The 19674-nt window shown below is 37.9% G+C and overlaps 1 protein-coding gene across 1 annotated transcript; it reads right to left on the bottom strand.

The window, feature by feature from the left end:
• Positions 1-1692: 1692 nt before the first annotated feature.
• On the bottom strand, positions 1693-18883 carry RAB3IP (RAB3A interacting protein). Its single transcript, XM_053462922.1, has 11 exons — positions 18727-18883; positions 11890-12156; positions 11306-11564; positions 10970-11065; positions 10026-10103; positions 8830-9033; positions 4862-4990; positions 3993-4105; positions 3322-3421; positions 3162-3231; positions 1693-2051 (listed from the first exon to the last, which is right to left on the bottom strand). The coding sequence occupies exons 2-11, from the start codon at positions 12132-12134 to the stop codon at positions 1969-1971; spliced, it is 1377 nt and encodes a 458-aa protein (XP_053318897.1). The 5' UTR covers positions 12135-12156; positions 18727-18883; the 3' UTR covers positions 1693-1968.
• Positions 18884-19674: the final 791 nt, after the last annotated feature.

The following is a 19674-nucleotide window of genomic DNA, read 5'->3' as shown; positions in this document are numbered from 1 at the left end:
TTTGCATTTACAACTAGAGTTAATAAATCCAAGGGTTGCATATTATAATATACACTATTATTATCTTTATATAGCTCCAACAATTTACACAGAGCTTCTTACAATATCTATATTCCAGGGGTTGACAGACTAAAACAGATTATGTAAAGAGGGTCCTCGCAAACTGACATTGTAAGAAGGTTTTAGTTTACACAGTCTCCAAATCAGAAGTGGTGGAGGCTAATACAGTAAGGAACATGCATGTGCATGAAGCCTTCTTGAATCTAAGCTATGATCAATGACTGATTAAGACCTTACATACAGAAGTCTTATAAATGGGCAGACTAGATAGGCAAAATGGTGCTTATCGGTGAACAAATGACGTTTCTATACATTTCCAGGTTTTTACACCTTATTTTTTTTTTCCATTAAAATAAGGAAACAAAACTAGAAAATATTATATGAAGTATATATTTTTTTAAAAAATATTACAAATACACATTGGTCACCTTAAATCAGTTTGTTTTTAGTGAATCAAAACATGATGCCACAGTGCCACAGCCACTGCAAAATAGCAAGAATCCTAGCTGCCTCACAAACACGACCTTGCTTACTTTATTTTGTATAATGTTGACTTGAATTACTAGTTACCTCTTTATCTTTGCAAAGCCAAGGTCACAATTCAGAGTGTTTTAAACATACTGGATGAGATGTTCAAGGCTAAATTCCACAAAGATTACCTGAATTGCATGCCGTGTACTTTTGCTATCTTGAGAAGATTTGGGGGTGTGGGGGGGGGGTGTGTGTGTGTGTGTGTGTGTGTGTGTGTGTGTGTGTGTGTGTGTGTGTGTGTGTGTGTGTGTGTGTGTGTGTGTGTGTGTGTGTGTGTGTGTGTGTGTGTGTGTGTGTGTGTGTGTGTGTGTGTGTGTGTGTGTGTGTGTGTGGCTCAACAAGTTATTTGAAAACCTTCTATTACTAACAAGTTGCCTCCCACTTTCACATGATCAAGGCTAGGGTGATCGTAGTTATTAAGGGCTAATCTGTTAAATATTCTACAACCACTTGTAGGATAAACAGAAACCAAAATTGCGTGAACACACATTATACGTACAAGCTCACATTATCAAGTAGTTTTAGTTTTAACAATCATCACTTTTAACCACTATATCCACTTTATACGCGGATCCCTTGGGAGCAAACGTCTGCTGTACTGCAGCCTTTAGACAAAACTCGGGTAAGAGGTACAGCAGCCAGATCACCATTCATGGACAGTTGTTTCGATCATTGTCGACTGTATTTGCACGCGCCTACCAAGAATCCCTTGTGGTTGTGGCAGCAAATAAGCCTTCTGGCTTGTCTGGTGGATATAGATTAGTGTTTTATATAGAATTTTAGAGAGATTTATATCTACCTGCTGTAATAACACAATTGTCGGGTGATGTGGGTTAGCCCACCCTGAGAATGGAGATAATTTTACATTGTACATAATGGGCAATTGTTTTCTAGGACAAACTACCTTTGAAAGCTCCTCAGATGCCAGGGAGAATGCGTTTGACATCAGTTATGCTGTGTACATCAGTGTATGAATAGAAAAAGTGTGCTCTAATGGTTTTTATTTATGTATGTCCATGCTTCTCCTCCCTGTGAGGACAAAAAAAAATATAGAAAGCTGCTAAACTTTTTTATTTGGATGAAGCAAACTGAGTACCACCATTCTTCAACCTACCATTTATTTCTTGAAATTTGCAACAATAAGTTACAGATAATGCCTGCAGATATGGTTCAGAATCTCAGCAGCAAATGGTCTCTTAAAAGCACACAAAGGACAGGTCAGTCTTAAAGTATCTCTTAGTGCAATTTGCAAATTACAGAGGAAAGACATATTTTGCAATACGCAGCCACTTCACCGGCAGAGACATGTAACACGCTGTGTGCTCTCCAGGTTCCTAGGGTGGAATAAACAAAGTCTATGAAAGCCATTTTATTGTCCTAAATGTCATCCTTGAAAAATCCAAGTTTTGCTCGAGACATTTCTTTTCTCAGTTGCATGACCTCCCAGAACATCTGATCAACTACAAAAAAAAAAAGAAAAAGAAAAGAAAACTTTAAAAGCACAAAATGGCTATTCATATATTCAAGGATTAATAGCAGTAGTATACACGTTCAAGTACTTCATCTATTTTTATATGAGCAAAATTACTGGAAAACATGTAGAAGCTTTTTCCCCACTAACTTCACTTGTCGTCTACCATTGCTGTCGGCCATGTGATATTTTGGCGACATTCCCCAATAAACCACAGTGAGCCTATTCTTTTTAGCAATCGTACGAAGGCCACAGACTTTCATTAGAAACTGGGTGATTAACAAGGAGTCATTCCACACAGTAATGATAAGGACTGAGGGTGTTTTATTTTTTGTAGATTTCACTAAGATAACAGCTACAACACATCCAGACGAGAAATGCGCTGAAAACATGCAAGAAAAAAAACAATATTTTCAAAAGCTTATTTGATATTGGTAATAAACCATTTTGGTTGAAGTTCCCCTCTAAATAAAGTCCTGGTTTATAAATAAAAGTTGCTCCACATGTACACTATATGACCAAAAGTACTTGGACACCCCTCCTAATTATCAAGTTTAGGCGTTTGTCACACCCATTGCTAAAATAAAATCAAGCACATAGGGAGCCATCTCAATAGCAAACATTGGCAGTAGAATGGGTCGTACTGAAGAGGATGCTACCTTTGCCATAACTCAGTTTGTGAAATTTCTGCCCCGCTAGATCTGCCATGGTCTAAAGTAAGTGCTATTACTTTGGGTTGAATTGTAATGTTGACTGAGACATCAGCGCCTGCCCTCACAAATGATCTTTTGGCTGAACAACCACAAAAATACCCACGCCCACAATCCAAAATCTTGAGGAAAGCCTTCCCAGAATAGTGAAGGCTGCTATGGCTGCAGAAAATAGGGGGTGTGGAGGGTTAACTCCATATTAATGGTTTTGGAGTGGGATGTCCAGCAAGCACATACAGATGTGATGGTCAGGTCCACAAACTTTTGGTTATATTTTGTAGGTGATCTAGTTGCAGGATTAATGTCATTTCCAGATTAAGAGTAGTAGTTGCGCTACATAACTGATAAAATATTAACCCCAATGAAATATAAATTTTCTTTTTACTCACCATCCTGCTGCTTTACAAGTCCTTGGTGGATATACCGGATATATGTGAAAAAGTTACAAACTGATGTAATCTGTGTAGGACAAGAAAGATATGAAAGCTTGATTTAACTCAATTCCAAAAATGTAGAAAATAAACTGTGGTGAGAATCTTGATTACATACCCTGTATCTACAACACGGCGAAATATAATAGTAATTGCTGGAATCTCCAAGCTTGATCCTATGCTTACATGATTTTGTTTGACCACTCAGTGCGCACTTCCTAAAAAGAGCGGGGAGAAAAAAAATGAGGCTACAGATGTCAACGTCTTGTATGGTCACATTCTACCAGCCTGTCAAATATTTTATATACTCCCCATTTACATTCATGGCTGCTAAGAAAAATCTTTGAGACTAATCACCTGGCAGCTTATAGTTCTTGTAACTGACGCAGTAGTTCCAGCCACATTTTATAGTTTATATACAAAGAAAAACCATGCGTTAGCATAACCAGCTTGGTTCTACCAAAAAAAAATAATTGCCTGGTGGTGGTGGTAACGAGTGTAAACATTAAAGACTCAGTGACACTTAATACACATTTATTTTACACAATATAGGACACAAAAAAGTTGAAATAGGTATGTTAAAAATTTGAGGCTTGGCTGTTCTGCTTTTTTTTTTTTTTTTTTTTTAAGCTTTAAGCTTCTTGGTATTTTCAGTCAAGCAGGCAACAACTATAACACAATTAACAGACACAGGCCATGAAAAACCAATCAGATGAGAATATACCAATGTTAACTTCTTATTTTCTAACTCTAAAATCCAAAACATGCACATTTCTGTCGGTAACTTACTTTGGCCCCCCACATTCAACAGCTGATGCTTTCACAAATCGAACAGGTTGCAGACCAGCTGGCTCGATGCTTAATGTATTGTTTTCAACAGCCTCCAAAACAGAAGATGCCAACTACGGAAACACAAAGGGTGACAACTGCTCATTACAACGTGGTGTTGTGCAAAGAGGGATCTGTCTCCTGTAGCAGCAGGTACGTCACCCTTTTCCGGGTGCTAGCTACTGCAGAGGTGGGTTCACATTTTGAATCAATGATTGTAGTGAAATATATCATTTTTGTCTTGTCTGTTATTTTTCCTCACTTGTGAAAATTTTGTGTACCCATCCACTGTTATTTCAAGGAATAATCCTTTCTCTGGTAACAGACAGACCTAAAGGATGATGTTAATTGTTAACAGCTGAATGTTTTTGTACCATAAATGAGGTTACATGGTTATCAACAGAACCACTGATGTATGGCTTTTAATTCAAAGCAGGGATCACAGAGCAAAAACACTGCCGTTACCTGGCACCGGCATATACTGTCTCATATCAACGACAGTGACCTAACCCGTCTGGCTTGTCGGGTGTCTAAGGTTCTGCACTAGCACCTGGACTGCACTTATCCTGTGCAGTGCCCCCTTGTGGCGGTCTTCAGTACTAAACACTGCAAGGGTTTTTAACAAACACCATGCATGACAGTTCAAATGTTAAAATATACGTATATAAAATGATTTAACAAAATAAAAGCCATACAAGGAAAGAGGTCAAATGGAGATAGGGATATACCTGTAGTGCCAAGTGGAGCAAAATTCCCCAATCAGCGCATTTAAGACATCACTCACTCCATGAATACATTTCAAATACAGAAGAATCAATGAAAATATTTACCTCGGTTTTGGGGAATGTTAAGCAGGGGCAGATGTCTTCCTGATAAATTCTTTCTAAAAACGGACACGTCCTGGACATTGAAGGCTCCTCTCGCCATGCTCTGAATTCATTATACAGTGATAAATCAGGCTGCCAAAAAAATTAAAAAAGGCTGAGTTGCAGCAGTACAACATCATTAATATTCCAACAATAAATGCGTCATTATCTCAAGTAGACAGTCCATTTTGAGGAATTTTATAAGGTTACAGTATATATCTATATATATATATATATATAGATATATATCTATATCTATATCTATATCTATATCTATATATATATGTATCTCTATATATATATATATATATATATATATGTATCTCTCTCTCTCTATATATATATATATATATATATATATATATATATATATATATATATATATATATATATATATATATATATATATATATATATATATATATATATAATATCACACACATATGCCACCCATTCTGCCCATTTTAGTTTTTTTTAACAAAGGTAATTTGGTTGAAATATAAAATAAAGACATACTAATACAGTACATTTAATGTATCCTTAGACATCCCTGGAATGCAACACTTTCCCTTTCCTGGCTGGTTGTTCATTTGAAGCTTTTTTTTTATTACTTTTTTTAAATGTTTGATATCGTTTCATAACTGGTGTAGAGAACGGACATTGTTCAGTCTCTTAAGTGACAGAGACCCTATGAATAAACAGACATTGGTGAACAATAAAAGACTGCTGAACTCTATGTATTTTTAAATCCACACTTATGCAAAGAAAATAATTGAAAAATATTTAGAAAAAAAAAAACTGATAAAAGTCCAGTGGGACAATGCTTCGTAGTAGGGCTGAAACAACTAATCGATAAAATCGATAATAATCGATAATGAAAATCGTTGGCAACGAATTTCATCATCGATTAATCGGATCGATTTTTATCTGAAAACCTCCTCTCCTTATATAATCCGACCTCAAACAGAGATCGGATTATAACACCGGAATCCAGATCCCCCGCGACGCTGCAGGGGACCTGGATTCCCCTCACTGTCGGCCGGTCTCTCACTTCCGTCTCTCCCCCTCCCATCTGCCTCCTCCCCCCTCCCATACATCACTCTGCCTCTCTACCCGGCACCGTTACTGACAGGCACTTTCCCTGCAGCTTCATAGAAGCCTCAGTGTAAGTGAAGGTGAGTAACGGAGTCTGTCTGTGTGATGCAGACCCCCACCGGCTGACAGAGAATCATCCTCTCTGATAGCCGGTGAGGGTCTGCATCGCACAGACAGACTCCGTTACTGCCCTTCACTTACACTATGGCTTCTATGAAGCTGCAGTGAAAGTGCCTTCAGTAACTGAGCCGGGTAGAGAGGCAGAGCGGTGTATGGGAGGGGGGAGGAGTCAGAGGGGTGTATGGGAGCCACCCTCCAATACACCACTCTGGCTCCTCCCCCTCTCATACGCCACTCTGCCTCTCTACCCGGCTCCCTGGTGTCTTGTCAGAAACGGAGGTTCACAGGAGGCAGAGTGGAGTATGGGAGGGGGAGGAGGCAAAGTGATGAATGGGAGGGGGAGGAGCCAACGTGATGTATGGGAGGAGGCAGAGTGGAGTATGGGAGGAGGCAGAGTGGAGTATGGGAGGGGGAGGAGCCAAAGTGATGTATGGGAGGGGAGGAGGCAGAGTGGTATATGGGAGGGGGAGGAGGCAAAGTGATGTATGGGAGGGGAGGAGCCAAAGTGATGTATGGGCGGGGGAGGAGGCAGAGTGGTGTATGGGAGGGGGGAGGAGGCAGAGTGGAGTATGAGAGGGGGAGGAGCCAGAGTGGTGTTTGGGAGGGGGAGGAGCCAGAGTGGTGTATGGAAGGGGAGGAGCCAGAGTGGTGTATGGGTGAGTTATAGTGGTGTATGGGGGGTATTATGAATTTTTAGGGCATATAGGGGGTATAAGGCATATGGATATTAGGCATATCAGGGGGGCATAAACATATCTGGGGTAAAAGGTATATCAGGGGGCTCAGTGGCATATAGGGGGTATAAGACATCGATATTAGGCATATCAGGGGGGCATAAAACAAATCTGGGGTAAAAGGTATATCAGGGGGCTCAGTTGCATATCACTGGCATATAAGGAGTATAAGGCATATCAGGGGCACAGTGGCATATCAGGGGGCACAGTGGAATCTGGCATATAAGAGGCATAAGGCATATATGGGGGCAGAGTGGCAAGCTGGGGGTCAGATGTGCATAACTGGGGGCAGTTTGGTAAATAAAAAAAATTAAACAAGGCTTTTTTCTCAGTTTTTATTAAATATGAAAAATAGTTAACATATGAATTAATATTTACTAATAACTTTGTATTAAAACCTAGTTTGAGAAGCACTGTGTTTGGGTTCTTGTAGCTTTTATTATTATGTCAGTAAAATAAGAAGGTGAATAGAGAGAGGCCATTGCAATAAAGAGATGAAAGTGTAAATTTTACGTTTTTTTTGGCAATTTTTCTTCAATTTAAAATAATGTATTTTTTTATCTGATTAATCGACAAAATAATCGGCCAACTAATCGATTATTAAAATAATCGTTAGTTGCAGCCCTACTTCGTAGTCATCCAACACACATCTTAAGCACAACTTAAATTTGATAGAAGTAGATTCCAATATAGCGATTTGACAACAGACGAGAACTGCTTCCCTGTAAAGACTCAGTTACTATGACATGTAAGAATTTGGAAAGGTTTTACTATAATACAAAATTAGAAAATTAAGTGAAAAAGGATTTACACTTTACGCTTAATCGGGTTATAACACTGAAGTAAAAAACAGGCTAACCTGAAGTCATATGAAACACCAGAGTACTTATGGCCCAATCGCAAAAATAATTATATATAAATATAAATAAAGCCTTTCTCCTGTTTCGTGGATTAAACTGAAATGTCCTTGGCTACAACAATGTTGAAGCTGTAATTTCAGCATATTTAAAAATAGGCCTGCTCAGAACCCCATCTGCATGCCGACTTGGAACTCGGACTAAGTAACATTTCAGTGACTATTAAGTGAGGCCAAACATACCAGACGTTAAAAAGGAGATTTGCTGTGCCAACTGCAATGAAAGGCATGCAGACCATACAGCATCATCCCTCTCAAAAGTTAAGCCTGCTAGAGAACTTACATCAATATATAAGGTTCTATTCAAAGAGCCCAAAAATAAATTGGGTGTGAAATGCCCTTGTTCAGGCTTCGGTAATCTATAGGCTCTTGTATGCTGGCTCTTGTCCTTACTTTGGTAAAATTATGCACTGTTAGTGTTTTCCATGGAGCCCAGAATTCTGTAAAGGTCTTGATTTTATTAATAGGTCCATAATCTCGCCATACATTAAAACAACTTATGTTAAAAAATAATGAATGATGGAAATATGGAAGATAACATTTAGCTACATACCCACTTCTAAGCGATTTGATTATATTAGTTACAATGATCAGCACCACAGAGCTACAGAAAAGTATTAAGATTAATACAATAGCTGCTTACAGTGAACACACAGAAGGAGAAAATGGTGTGTTAGAGAGTCGAGAAAACACCACGTGTAATTCCCACATTGATTCTATGGCTAGAGAATGAAAATGCAGTAGAAGAGGGGGAAATAAGGTCATACTAAGAGCAAAAATTGATTTTGAAAGTAAGTCAGGTAATGAGCACCGATCACCACATATTAAGATTACTTTATGTAGATTTTAAAATACCTTAATAAAATCTACATCAACCATTGTGAAGAGCTACTGAAGCTACACATTTATTAACACATAATTTGATTAAATAAACTTCTACAAAATTAACATTCCTACACGATGACACTGATTGAAGGCCTGTTTGCCAAATTATTTGATATCTTTTGGAAAATATATATAATAGTTTATGGAGGGATGATCATGAGGAAGAATTTAATTGTAATTACCTCTTTACATTTCTTCACAATTGGCTGCATTACAGTGAGATCTAAAGAGGCAGCTCCCATAGCACTGCTTGTACTTTTGTTCCGTGCATGGCCCTTTTTGAATGGAGCCTTCCCACCTGGTTGCAGTTCTTTGGTAGGGGAAGTTGGGGAGGTGGAAAGAACCAGAGTCTTTAGAGCAGCTACTTCTGCCTGTAACACATCAATCTGCAGAAAAGAGAAGAAAAAAAAACGAAAAAAAAAAACCATAAAAATTATTAATAATTTGGTGTCCAAAGAAATAATATACTTGGAATCAACTTATAAATATATTACAGACTATATAATTGAGTGTTTTGCCTACTAGATGAAACAGCACATTTTTTTTTCTAACAATTAGTTTGATACAGGAGTGTATGGTATGTTATTTTGCGGAACAATAATTATCAACTGATCTTGTCAATTTTAAAATACCATATTATCCTGATTATAGATCGCACCCTTATGCTGCCATTTAAAAAAAAAATAAACTCACATTTTCATTGTAGATATCTAAACCCAGATAATACGCTGCACCCCTAATTGAAAGATTTAAATTAGGGGGGGGTGCAGCCTATAATGAGGACAATAACATAACTTCTAAAAGGTAAACAGTTGCAAGTGAGATGAAACAAGGGATTTCTTTTCCTTATATCAATAGTTTGTAATCCTTCAGCATTTTACAATAACCACTGTTTAAAATATTTTACAATGTTTCAGGAGGAACACAACCACAAAGTGCCTTGAAAAAAAAAATGGATCATAAAAACCCTAACCTGATCATTTAACACACTTTAATGCTCCTCCAACCAAATGGTTAAATATTCATACCTTTTGTGTTCCATGTTACCCTTTTAACCAATTAATACTTTATACCTCAAATACATATGGACATATCTAAGATAATACAAAGTGATTTAATAAAAATACATAATGCCTAGTCCAATTTTAATGAACAATGCTATTTGCTAATCAGCATTATCATAGCATGTGGCAATTTAGGGGCATAGTTCATTCACTGCTGCATTTCATGGCGTCTGATTTGTCAAAAATAAAGAAAAAACATTTACCACAAATATACGAGATATAGCTTATTTTGAGTTACTAGGGATAGGAACTTGTTATATTGCAAAAAATACTAATCTCATGCAACAGATTTATTTTTTTGCTTTAACACATACCTTCCCTTGTGCTTCCTTCAACTGCTTCTCAGCTGTAGCTTGTTTAACATTTGCTTCCCGAACCATTTTGTGTGCCTCCTGGGGGAAAAAAAATCTCCATTATAAAATTGCAAAAACTAGCATTTATGTGATCATAAGATGCATTTAACTATTAGAAATTAGGAGGACAAAATTATTACATAATCAGAAGAAAATAAAACACATACAAAAAACTTTCAAAGGCAGTTAAACGCTCCCCCTGTCTTTTTTATTAAAATATAGGATATGACATACTAGGAGCAATCCACGGTTACCTGCCAGATTACCATGCAAGACATTTTTAGAACTTTTGAAAACGTAAACGTTTTTACACAATTAAAACCTGTTAATAGCCCAGTCTGTGTGGTATGCTCCTAGCTAAACAATGTATCCCTGGAACAAAATATATTCACTCGTTAAGGTGCCAACTCAGAAGAGCAGAATTACAATCAGGAAACAAGGGGATGACAGAGGAACTTGCTTTAAGTTTACAAGTTCATTATCTGATTTTATGCTCCTTAAAACTGGTAATAAATGAATTAAAAAACAAAAACACAGGCACATAAATACCTTGCAATCCATGTGTATTTCCCCATCTGAAGTTATTATTTATATAATTTATCACAATGCAGAAAGACAATTATACCAGCAGTGTGCTGCACATATATAGGGCTTTCCTAAATCACATGGGAGCTGTCTTTGTAAGCAGTATAAGGAAGCTTTTCTATTGGCATGGTTACCATACTATTAAAACAATGTTTCACCAGATAAAGATATCAGATTCTAAAAATGAAAATATTTCCATATCCTAATCATTAGCAAGGTAATTGTATAACCCACTGGACAATGCTGCAGAATATGATGACACTACATAAATTGATAAATAAGAATTTACTATTGCCTTCACAGGGCTTTTGAGTTCTTACTTCAAACAAGCTTGCAGTTAGCTCCTCAAGCTCTTGTCCCAGCTGGTCTCGTACTTTGGAAAGTCTTTCACACTCTTCATCTTTCAGCTTCAGCTCCTGGAACAACCAAGCAAAAGAATAGGTAATGTGCCCACAAATATTTTACATGGTGTAAGAAATATGTAATTTCAAATTTTCTTTAATAAGCAAAAAAAAAAAAATATTATGGATTTGGACACAGAAAACATTTTAAAGTGACCAGAACAGTGTTAATTAAATTCAGAAGACTTAAGGTCTTTCATAAGTAAAGGCTACGCAGTGCAGGAACCCCAAACGAAAAGCATCCAGTATAATTACTCTCTGAGCTTTAGCCAACTCTTCCTTTAGCCTTTCATATCCTTTCTCTCGGACCTCCAAGACAGAAGGACTCCTTAAGTGGGACAGGCTGTCTGTACTCCAACCAAGCACGTCATCTGTCCCATCTACTACATCTGTTAAGGCAGCACCTTGCAAAAACTCCCTCTCTGCACGGTTGCTGTCCTTTCGTCTGCTGTGTTTGGGGGAACACGAGTGACATCCAGAGGTAGAGCATGATGAAGGATCTGCTAAAGTAATGCTGTAAACAATAGAGTACAACTTCATTCATGTTATGTAAACACCACCACCAAAATATTTACCATTTGTCAATTTGCCAGCTTTGTCAATTTCCAATTTGGAAGATTCAACCAGTACAAAAAAAAATATGATCTAAAGAAATTATTTAGGGTCTTTTGACCAGAAGAGTATATAATAAAGAATCAATGAGCAAATACAGAAGCACTGGCAGCTGGGTAGAAAACTATAACCCTATTAATCCTCTCATTAAACAGTATGCATATTTCTGGAGCAAAGACATTCTGTTCTTTGTGTGTTTATCTCGTGTTTATTCGCACATAACCTACCTTATCCCAGAAATGTCCCCGCAGTTTAAATGCCTTGGAGAAGAGTACACGGGTTGTGTTGGTAGGTCTGATGCATTTAGTGTATTCGGTTGAAGAATGTTTGAGCTTACAGTTAAATGGGGTCTGTACACGACAGTGGGTGAGGTAGTTGGTTCACGAGTGCGAATGTCATTCACGCCGAGGTCTGGAGTAGTAGGTGAAGCAAGGTTTACTTCATGAAAGCCTTCCAGAGGGTCGCTGGCCATATTAAACACATCATCCAGAGACCTAAAATTAAACATTTACACAAGATGTTCAGACAAATCAGAACAGAGCCTGAAGTTCAACAACAACAGTCTGAATGTAAATCAGGCTGTATAAAATACCCCACATGGAAATGTTATCAAGATCTGGAAGAACCTCTTACCAGACGCATCAAAATCAGGTTGGTTCAAAAAACCATATGACTACAATCTACACAGAATATAGATAATATGCTTTATAAATAGAAGTCCCCAGTACTCTAAGCCAAGCTGAGGGGGTTGTGGCCCACAAAAGCGAGTGCACGAGATAAGCAGAAGGCGGTCATATTTGTGAAAATGTATCTTTTTAACTTTAACTGTATTGTGAATTATCATTTAACCCTTTGTTTTCTGTGTGCTGTTGAGCAGTGAAACGAGCACATCGTACTGGTTGTGCCTGGTAAATTTCAAACAAAATATACAAAAAAACTATGCATGTGGGGTACTTTTGTAATCTGAATACATTTTGGTGGGTTTCTCTGCAGTTGCATATGATCTGTGCAAACAATCCTAAGAAACATGGAAAATTTGGTGGGAAAAAAAGCAACAGAAATTAACGTTACAGCTCCCTTTGCCAGGCATTGGCGACCAACTTCTTGCATGATAAATGTCCAAATGCTCCTAGTGAAATACCCTGGCTTGTCTTCTCTCCAAAATCCGTTTGTGGGGGTATTTTGAGCTGGTAGGGTACTAGACAGTCACAAATGAGACATAGGCCTCACAAAATATTTTTTTACGTCTGGAAAGGGAACGTGCATGTTCTATTTTGTGCCCTGTAGCTTCCAAAAAAAAACAAAACAAAAAAAAAAAACCTATGCATATTTTTGTCCCCAAATGCACTTACATTAATATATTTTGTGGTACCAAAATAGTTTGGGGACCATTTTCATACTAAGAAAACTCATAAGTCTTCATTATTTCAATGAATTCATACTAACTGTTGGCCTATATGGCTAAAAATGTTACTAATAAAAAAAGAAATGAAAAAGCTCTCTATGTCCTTAGAAAAAAATATATCATTTGTAAGGGTGCACAAAAAATGAAAAAAGGGAGAATCATGATTAAGGAAAGAGTGTGAAAATGACAAAAAAAGTATCACGTTTTTGAGTACAAGAATCCTTCAGTATAGGTTTCTACCCCTTTAAACGGTATAGTAAACAGTAAGCGAGTGTGCCTAGAAGTGTGTGGTGTTTGCACATGGCAGGTGTGAGGCTTCCATGCAAATGCTAATAGAAATGAATGGTTAGGATTAGAGAGAGAAGGGGTAAAAGAATGAGCGAATTGTAAAATTAGCTGTCCTGTCAACAGCACAGACTTATTGCCAGGCAACTTTAATCTGATTAACTGCAATGCTCTGAAAAGTTGACACTGAGACAGAGTTATTGGCTTAACAATTATTAACAGCTATTCCAACATTACTTTTTGTTTGAGTAGTTGGTTTTCAAAAGCACCTGTGTTATTATTAACCACTGTTTGGATCCTTCTAAAAAGATTTATGTTTAAAAAAAGGACATTTACCTGTTCATATAACGCAACATATAACCAGCCTGGACCCGATAGCAATGAAGGATACAATGCGTATTTTAAAAATGTTACTATGAGTTTTCGTTATATTATGCGGTTACTAAACAATTGCTGCTTGCAGAACAAACGGTCTACAATTCTTTTGGCATTGGATACTTTGTGAGAGATTTGCATGACATTTAATTTACAGAGTGTCATCAGATCCCATCGCAGTATTATAATAGGGTGAGAGAAAACCGACATTATACAAAACCGGCAACACGCATTAAGACATACTGTTACTGAACGAGAAGAGGGCCCTTGTCTAGCTGCAAAGTAGCGCTAAAAGGTTTCAAGTGACAGTTTCCAGGGAGTTAAACAACACTTCTGCGTTCCCTGTCTATCAATCTGAAGTCGGGCCTGAACAATTCATAATTCAATCGTCAGGGTAACAGATTTAAATATTCTTTACACATGGCCATCCATGCTACCCTGGGAGCAGAAGCTGACTGAGTTGGCCAATCATAACGTACATTCTCCATTGAAATATAACGTCCTGTCAGCAGCCAGGTATAATACGAAGTGCTTGGAAAAAGAAATACATACGATCAGAGGCTTAGGTAGGTAGAATTCGCTTTGTACCCACAGAGTGTGTAAGATGCTCATTTAAAATGATACCCATCAATTCCCCCGTGATGTTTCACTCTCCCAAGGTTCTTATTGAATAATTACACAATGATTGTAATGAATAATGCGCATCATTTTCTAGTAACACAATTCCATCCATATGTTTTCAAGATAAGTCCATAGAGTGATTAAATGATTATTTTAAACCAACTTATATTGTTCTAGTCAATCTTTCACATTGCAAGGGCGACCCTTAAAACCTCACAGAACAAGAGGCACTATCAAGATGTAAAAGCTAGGAAAAACAAGCGTCTAAAAAGGAGCACAAGCCACTTTCAAGAACAAGCTGTGCTATTTACCCATTAAACACACACAGTGGATAAGGACAAGTAACTTTCTAATATTCAAGGTTAAAGGCTAATGTTTTTTTGTTAAGAACATACAATAGAAATTCTGCATATTTCTTATTTGAAATGAAAGGGCAGGTGTGGAAATTGCATGTGGAGATATCTGGTGATGGGTCTTAAAGCACGGCTTGTGCCATTATAGACTGTTACTCTCTACCTCCTGAAGCAGCTCCTTATAATATCCCTAATACACCATAGTATTTTTGTCTGAAACTCCTCATTACCAGATAATTGCCTAAATAAAAAATTCCCTAATTATTAAAGTCAAAACATATACCAAAAAACAATGCTGTTCTTTTGTTCTCATTTTGAATTTATCAAATAAACAGGATAAAAAAATATGCAAATAACAGAATTATTGTGATTGCATTTATAAAATTATCTGAAAGAAACAAAGAGGGAAACAGATGCTTCTGACAGCACCATAAAGTAGCCACTGCTGAATGTGATTAATACAAGCTCTCAAATTGTAGAGTCTAAGAAATGCTCGGGTTGCAGTAAATTGCAACCAAGAATCATCCTCCCAGAAGAAAATCTGTCTAACAGCAGGAATAGAATTACACAGCTTTGAAAGAAAGCGAATATGAGAGGCTTCTTATGCATGTTTAATGGCTTTATAGTGTAAGGTTTCAGCAGGCTAAAGTACGCCATAGGGGAGACCACAGCTAAGATGAACAACAGTTGCCAAACAGAAGAATGGACCTGGAACACAGGCAACAAAGCTTTCACAACGTACACCCAGGAGACCGCTGGTTGCAATAATGTTACGATTATTCACTCGGGCATATCGTAGGTCTACCGCATGTAGGACAGCAGCTAGAGGAGGCAAAAACTGCTGTATTAAAGAGACAGAAGTCATCAGGAGGAATGCAAACGTCCCTCTATGTCCACAATGTACAGAGCTTGCAGCACAAGGGCTTCTTCAAGGGCTTGGTCCTCAATAGAATCAAAAAAAATCTGTGCTGCAGAATATTTTATTGCTTTATAAATACATACAAATTGTATTATATCACTGGTTTTATAAGAAACGTCTTGCCTGAGGTTTTACAACCCATAAAAAACATTGCCAAAACATAGAGCAGTTATTAATTGCTTATTGCTGGTGTCCACTTCCAGGGTTTATGTTCCATGTATATACGAAGAAACAAGACACCTCGAGACCACCTACCCACCAAATAAAGTGTACTAGAGTAGTGTAGGGCTATAGTACAGAGAGATATGCAAGGAAATGTATTATGCTTATGAAAAACCTCATAAATGAGGTTATTACAGTTTGATAGACAAAAATGACATCAAGGAAGACATTTGGAATGCATGGGTATCAGGTGACTACCCAAAAAACACTTTAATATTTACATGTCTAACCAGCTTCAACTATTCCTGCCTAACTCATAAGGGGATTAACCTATCCCACTGTGCATGAACCACGACGTTGTGCAAGTTTAAGTACAGTATGTTTATAACAGTAACAGTCTACAAGCATTTTACAGAATTGATAAACCGTACACAGTATAAAAGCTGAGGATTGTCAAGTTACAATTTTGATAATTTAATGCTAGCAAAAAAGAAAATGTACCAACAATAAAAAACGCAAGGAGTGTTTGCAAAGTTTGTTGTATTTTAAAACTGTCTGAAGCTTAAAACACAACTTAAGAAGATGTTTGTGGTCTCATCATAGTATGTACACCACAATACTTGTGTAAAAGAAACCATTACAGAAAGCTCTGCATTTGTAATAGGACCACACAATCACCATTTTGGCAGGCCCAGGACACTATCACACCAACGCCCACTAAAAGGTTTTGACATTTTGTGAATATATTCTATAGTATGCATCACAATGTAATACATAAAATTACAAGCAGACTATCTTAAATCATGTGTTACTGTTGGATCACTGAAGAAGCATGGTTTTCCCATGGACAATTGCAAACCATGTATGGTGAGATATCCAGTACTTCTGGAATAATTCATAAAGAGTGAACTAAATCAGTCTCAACTACACCGCCATGTATAGCAAATAGGACTATACTGAATCATCCAAGGCACGATACAACTAAGGACAAACAGCACAGAATGGCAACGGGAAGCATGCGAGTCATGATAGATACTGCATTGAACAAGTCTGAGACTCTCATCATGGCAAGGGCTTCAGTAACGGATATAGGAAGTTAAGACTAGGCAGGTAAAACTTTGTTATAGTTGCCAAGTTGGTCAAAGCCCTGGCAAGATGTGCCAGCTACTCATTATAGAAACATTTGGGAGGACATTTGTGGTTTTTGAGTATTGCGAAGTCTCTTTTCCCTTCTCAAATCTTGCTGAAATATTACACTGTAATTGACCAAATTCATTTTTTGCAATGAAACCACAGACTGTAGCTGAAAGGACTCAGTGTTTTCATCTTGAGTCCAGGAGGAGCGCAGTCTTCAACTTTAGAGAATGCTGAAGTTGATATTTGTACATGGCCGGAAAAGAGTTTATTTGCTAAAGCATAAGAGTTTGCAATGTCAATTCACAAACCAATACAAATGGAGAGCCAAGCCTGATGATTTGCTTCTGCAAATAGACAGAGCAGACCCTATATAATGCAGTTAAATCAGTTTCAAGGTGACTAATAACATTTTATATTATATAGCCAAGCAAGTTCAACTTGCAGAAACCATAGAACCACCAAAGAGTTCAACTCTCATTCACATTCAATCCCAGAGGACATCTGAGGTTAAAGTTCAAAAATACCATTAAGCCGGTATTGTTGTACACGAATAATTGTTCAAATACAAGTAAACATAAGGACAGACAGGCCAAAAGAATTTTATACTACCACTAAAAAATGAAAATCCAAACAAATACACGCATAGAAAAGTTGCTTGTGAAGGTCTATCCAGCCCTGAAATGTGCAGTCAAGAAAGAGTCTAAATTACCAAGAAAAGAAAAATAATAGTAAGCCAATGAAAAGAAAAAGTACATAATATACTTAATTTAACCAAACACTGTGCATGACATGTCAGAGCACTTGCAGTCAGTGACCTACAAACTCAGATTATCGAATAAACCTGTTACCCCAAACATCAATCTATTAACACAACGGAGCTTTGTTTACTATGTACTTCTGGAATACAGAATCCAATGTCAATACCAGCCTGAAGCAGTGATTTTCTACAAAACCACAGGGGAAACAGCAGGAATACAACAGGCCAATGCAACACTTCAAGCTGGGCAATGTCTGGAAGAAAACAGATGGGATATATTGCCGTTATTAACAGAATGTCAAACCTAGTAGGGGAAGAGTGCTATTAATTCCAATGTAACAAACTAACAAAACAGCCCATCTACACAGGGCTATAATATGTTTCAAAACGCTAATCAATAGCAATAGAAACACATCTGGTCTAAAGGGATGAACCAATGACAGTATATATATATATATATATATATATATATATATATATATATATATATATATATTATATTATATTATTATGACAACAGATCAGACTCAAAACAGCCTTGGCAACAAACATACATTTCAGATCATCTTCTTCTCACAACTTACTTGAGCTACATTGGTTCCTGGTTTCAATGAATGAGTACATGCCAATATATTACATATACATATATAACAGAGAGTACATGATAGATATAGTTATAGATATATGTAGCACTAAAGAGTCCTCAAATTGTTAAATATACCACAGGCTGCCATGACCTGTGCAAGGCCCGTGAGGCCTCACGTGAATGGCACAGTTAGAGGACTTTCCAAGGCATAGGCTGAAGGGTGCATGGGCTACAATCACAGTAGCAGCAGGGAAATGTCTCTCTATGCAGGTAGCCCCAAGCTCAGCACGGCAGGGTAAACAAGCCGCAACTGGAAGCAGTTAGGTGGCTGTCCGAGGCAGCCAGCACAATGACGGTAGCGCGCACACACTGTTCCTCACGCCAGAAACCGGGAGTATAGAAATTACCCACAATCCCCCTGTATTGCGCTCTCGCACCCTATTATGTAAGGAGCCCCCCCTTACCTGTCCGTGCCGCACGGCTGTCCCCAGCTCACGAGAACCAGGTATGAGTCGCGCACGCGCCGCGCGCTCCCTCAAACAACGGGCAGGTGCACAACGAGAGCTGGGGGACACAGCGACACTGGCAGGAACCCGCCTCGGTGACGTCAACCGAGCCGAAGGAGCCAATCAGAACACGAGGAGGTGAAGCACCTGCGTCCTCGCTTGAAGCTTTCATTTGTAATAACTAAGGGGCTTAGTGGCTGCTGCCCGTGACGTCAGAGCAGGCGGTGGCCATGCTCTGTGAGGGCTGCTTATATTTGCCTATTAACTTTGGTTAATAGAATGTGGGCGGCAAATACAGCGACAATGGTTTTTGGGTACTTCATTGTCCCCTAATGAATTACGAGGAAATAAACGAAACGGTATAGACTGAGTTATGTAAATTGGCAGAGGTCTTTCAAGGAAGCGTTGAGGAGACACCCTAGCCCCGTATCTATTATACGTCATCCCACATGTGTGAAATTAGAACACTCTAATGTGCTGTTATAGTATAGAATGCCACCTATGTGCTAGGTTTTCACATTACGGCAGTGATATAACAAACACATTGTGCATGCCTGCTTATAAATAATTACTTCATTTATTGGCAGTAGGTGTCATAACTGTCATTCAATACAATAAATGAATTGCTCTTATCATTATCTGGCTATTTTTTATATATATGGTAATTAACAGATGAGGATCCTTTTTATTCTGCAGTTATTGTCTTCAGGCTGATTACTGATAATTGTTCTGAAGAGTTGATATAGCTCCAGTAAACCAGGAAATTATACTGGTATACATTTACTGGAGATACAATATTGTTTATTATTTTACCTGTTTGCAGGTTTTGGGGTTATATTGTGCTTGTGGTGGGTCACAATCAGAGGTGGTTACGGAGAGGGAGCTCATTTGGGAAACCTGGTTTTA

The sequence above is a fragment of the Spea bombifrons genome, chromosome 4 (assembly GCF_027358695.1).
Source record: "Spea bombifrons isolate aSpeBom1 chromosome 4, aSpeBom1.2.pri, whole genome shotgun sequence".
Classification (NCBI taxonomy): Eukaryota; Metazoa; Chordata; class Amphibia; order Anura; family Pelobatidae; genus Spea; species Spea bombifrons.
Note: the sequence above shows the minus strand (reverse complement) of the source record. Positions and strands in the feature narration are given on the sequence as shown.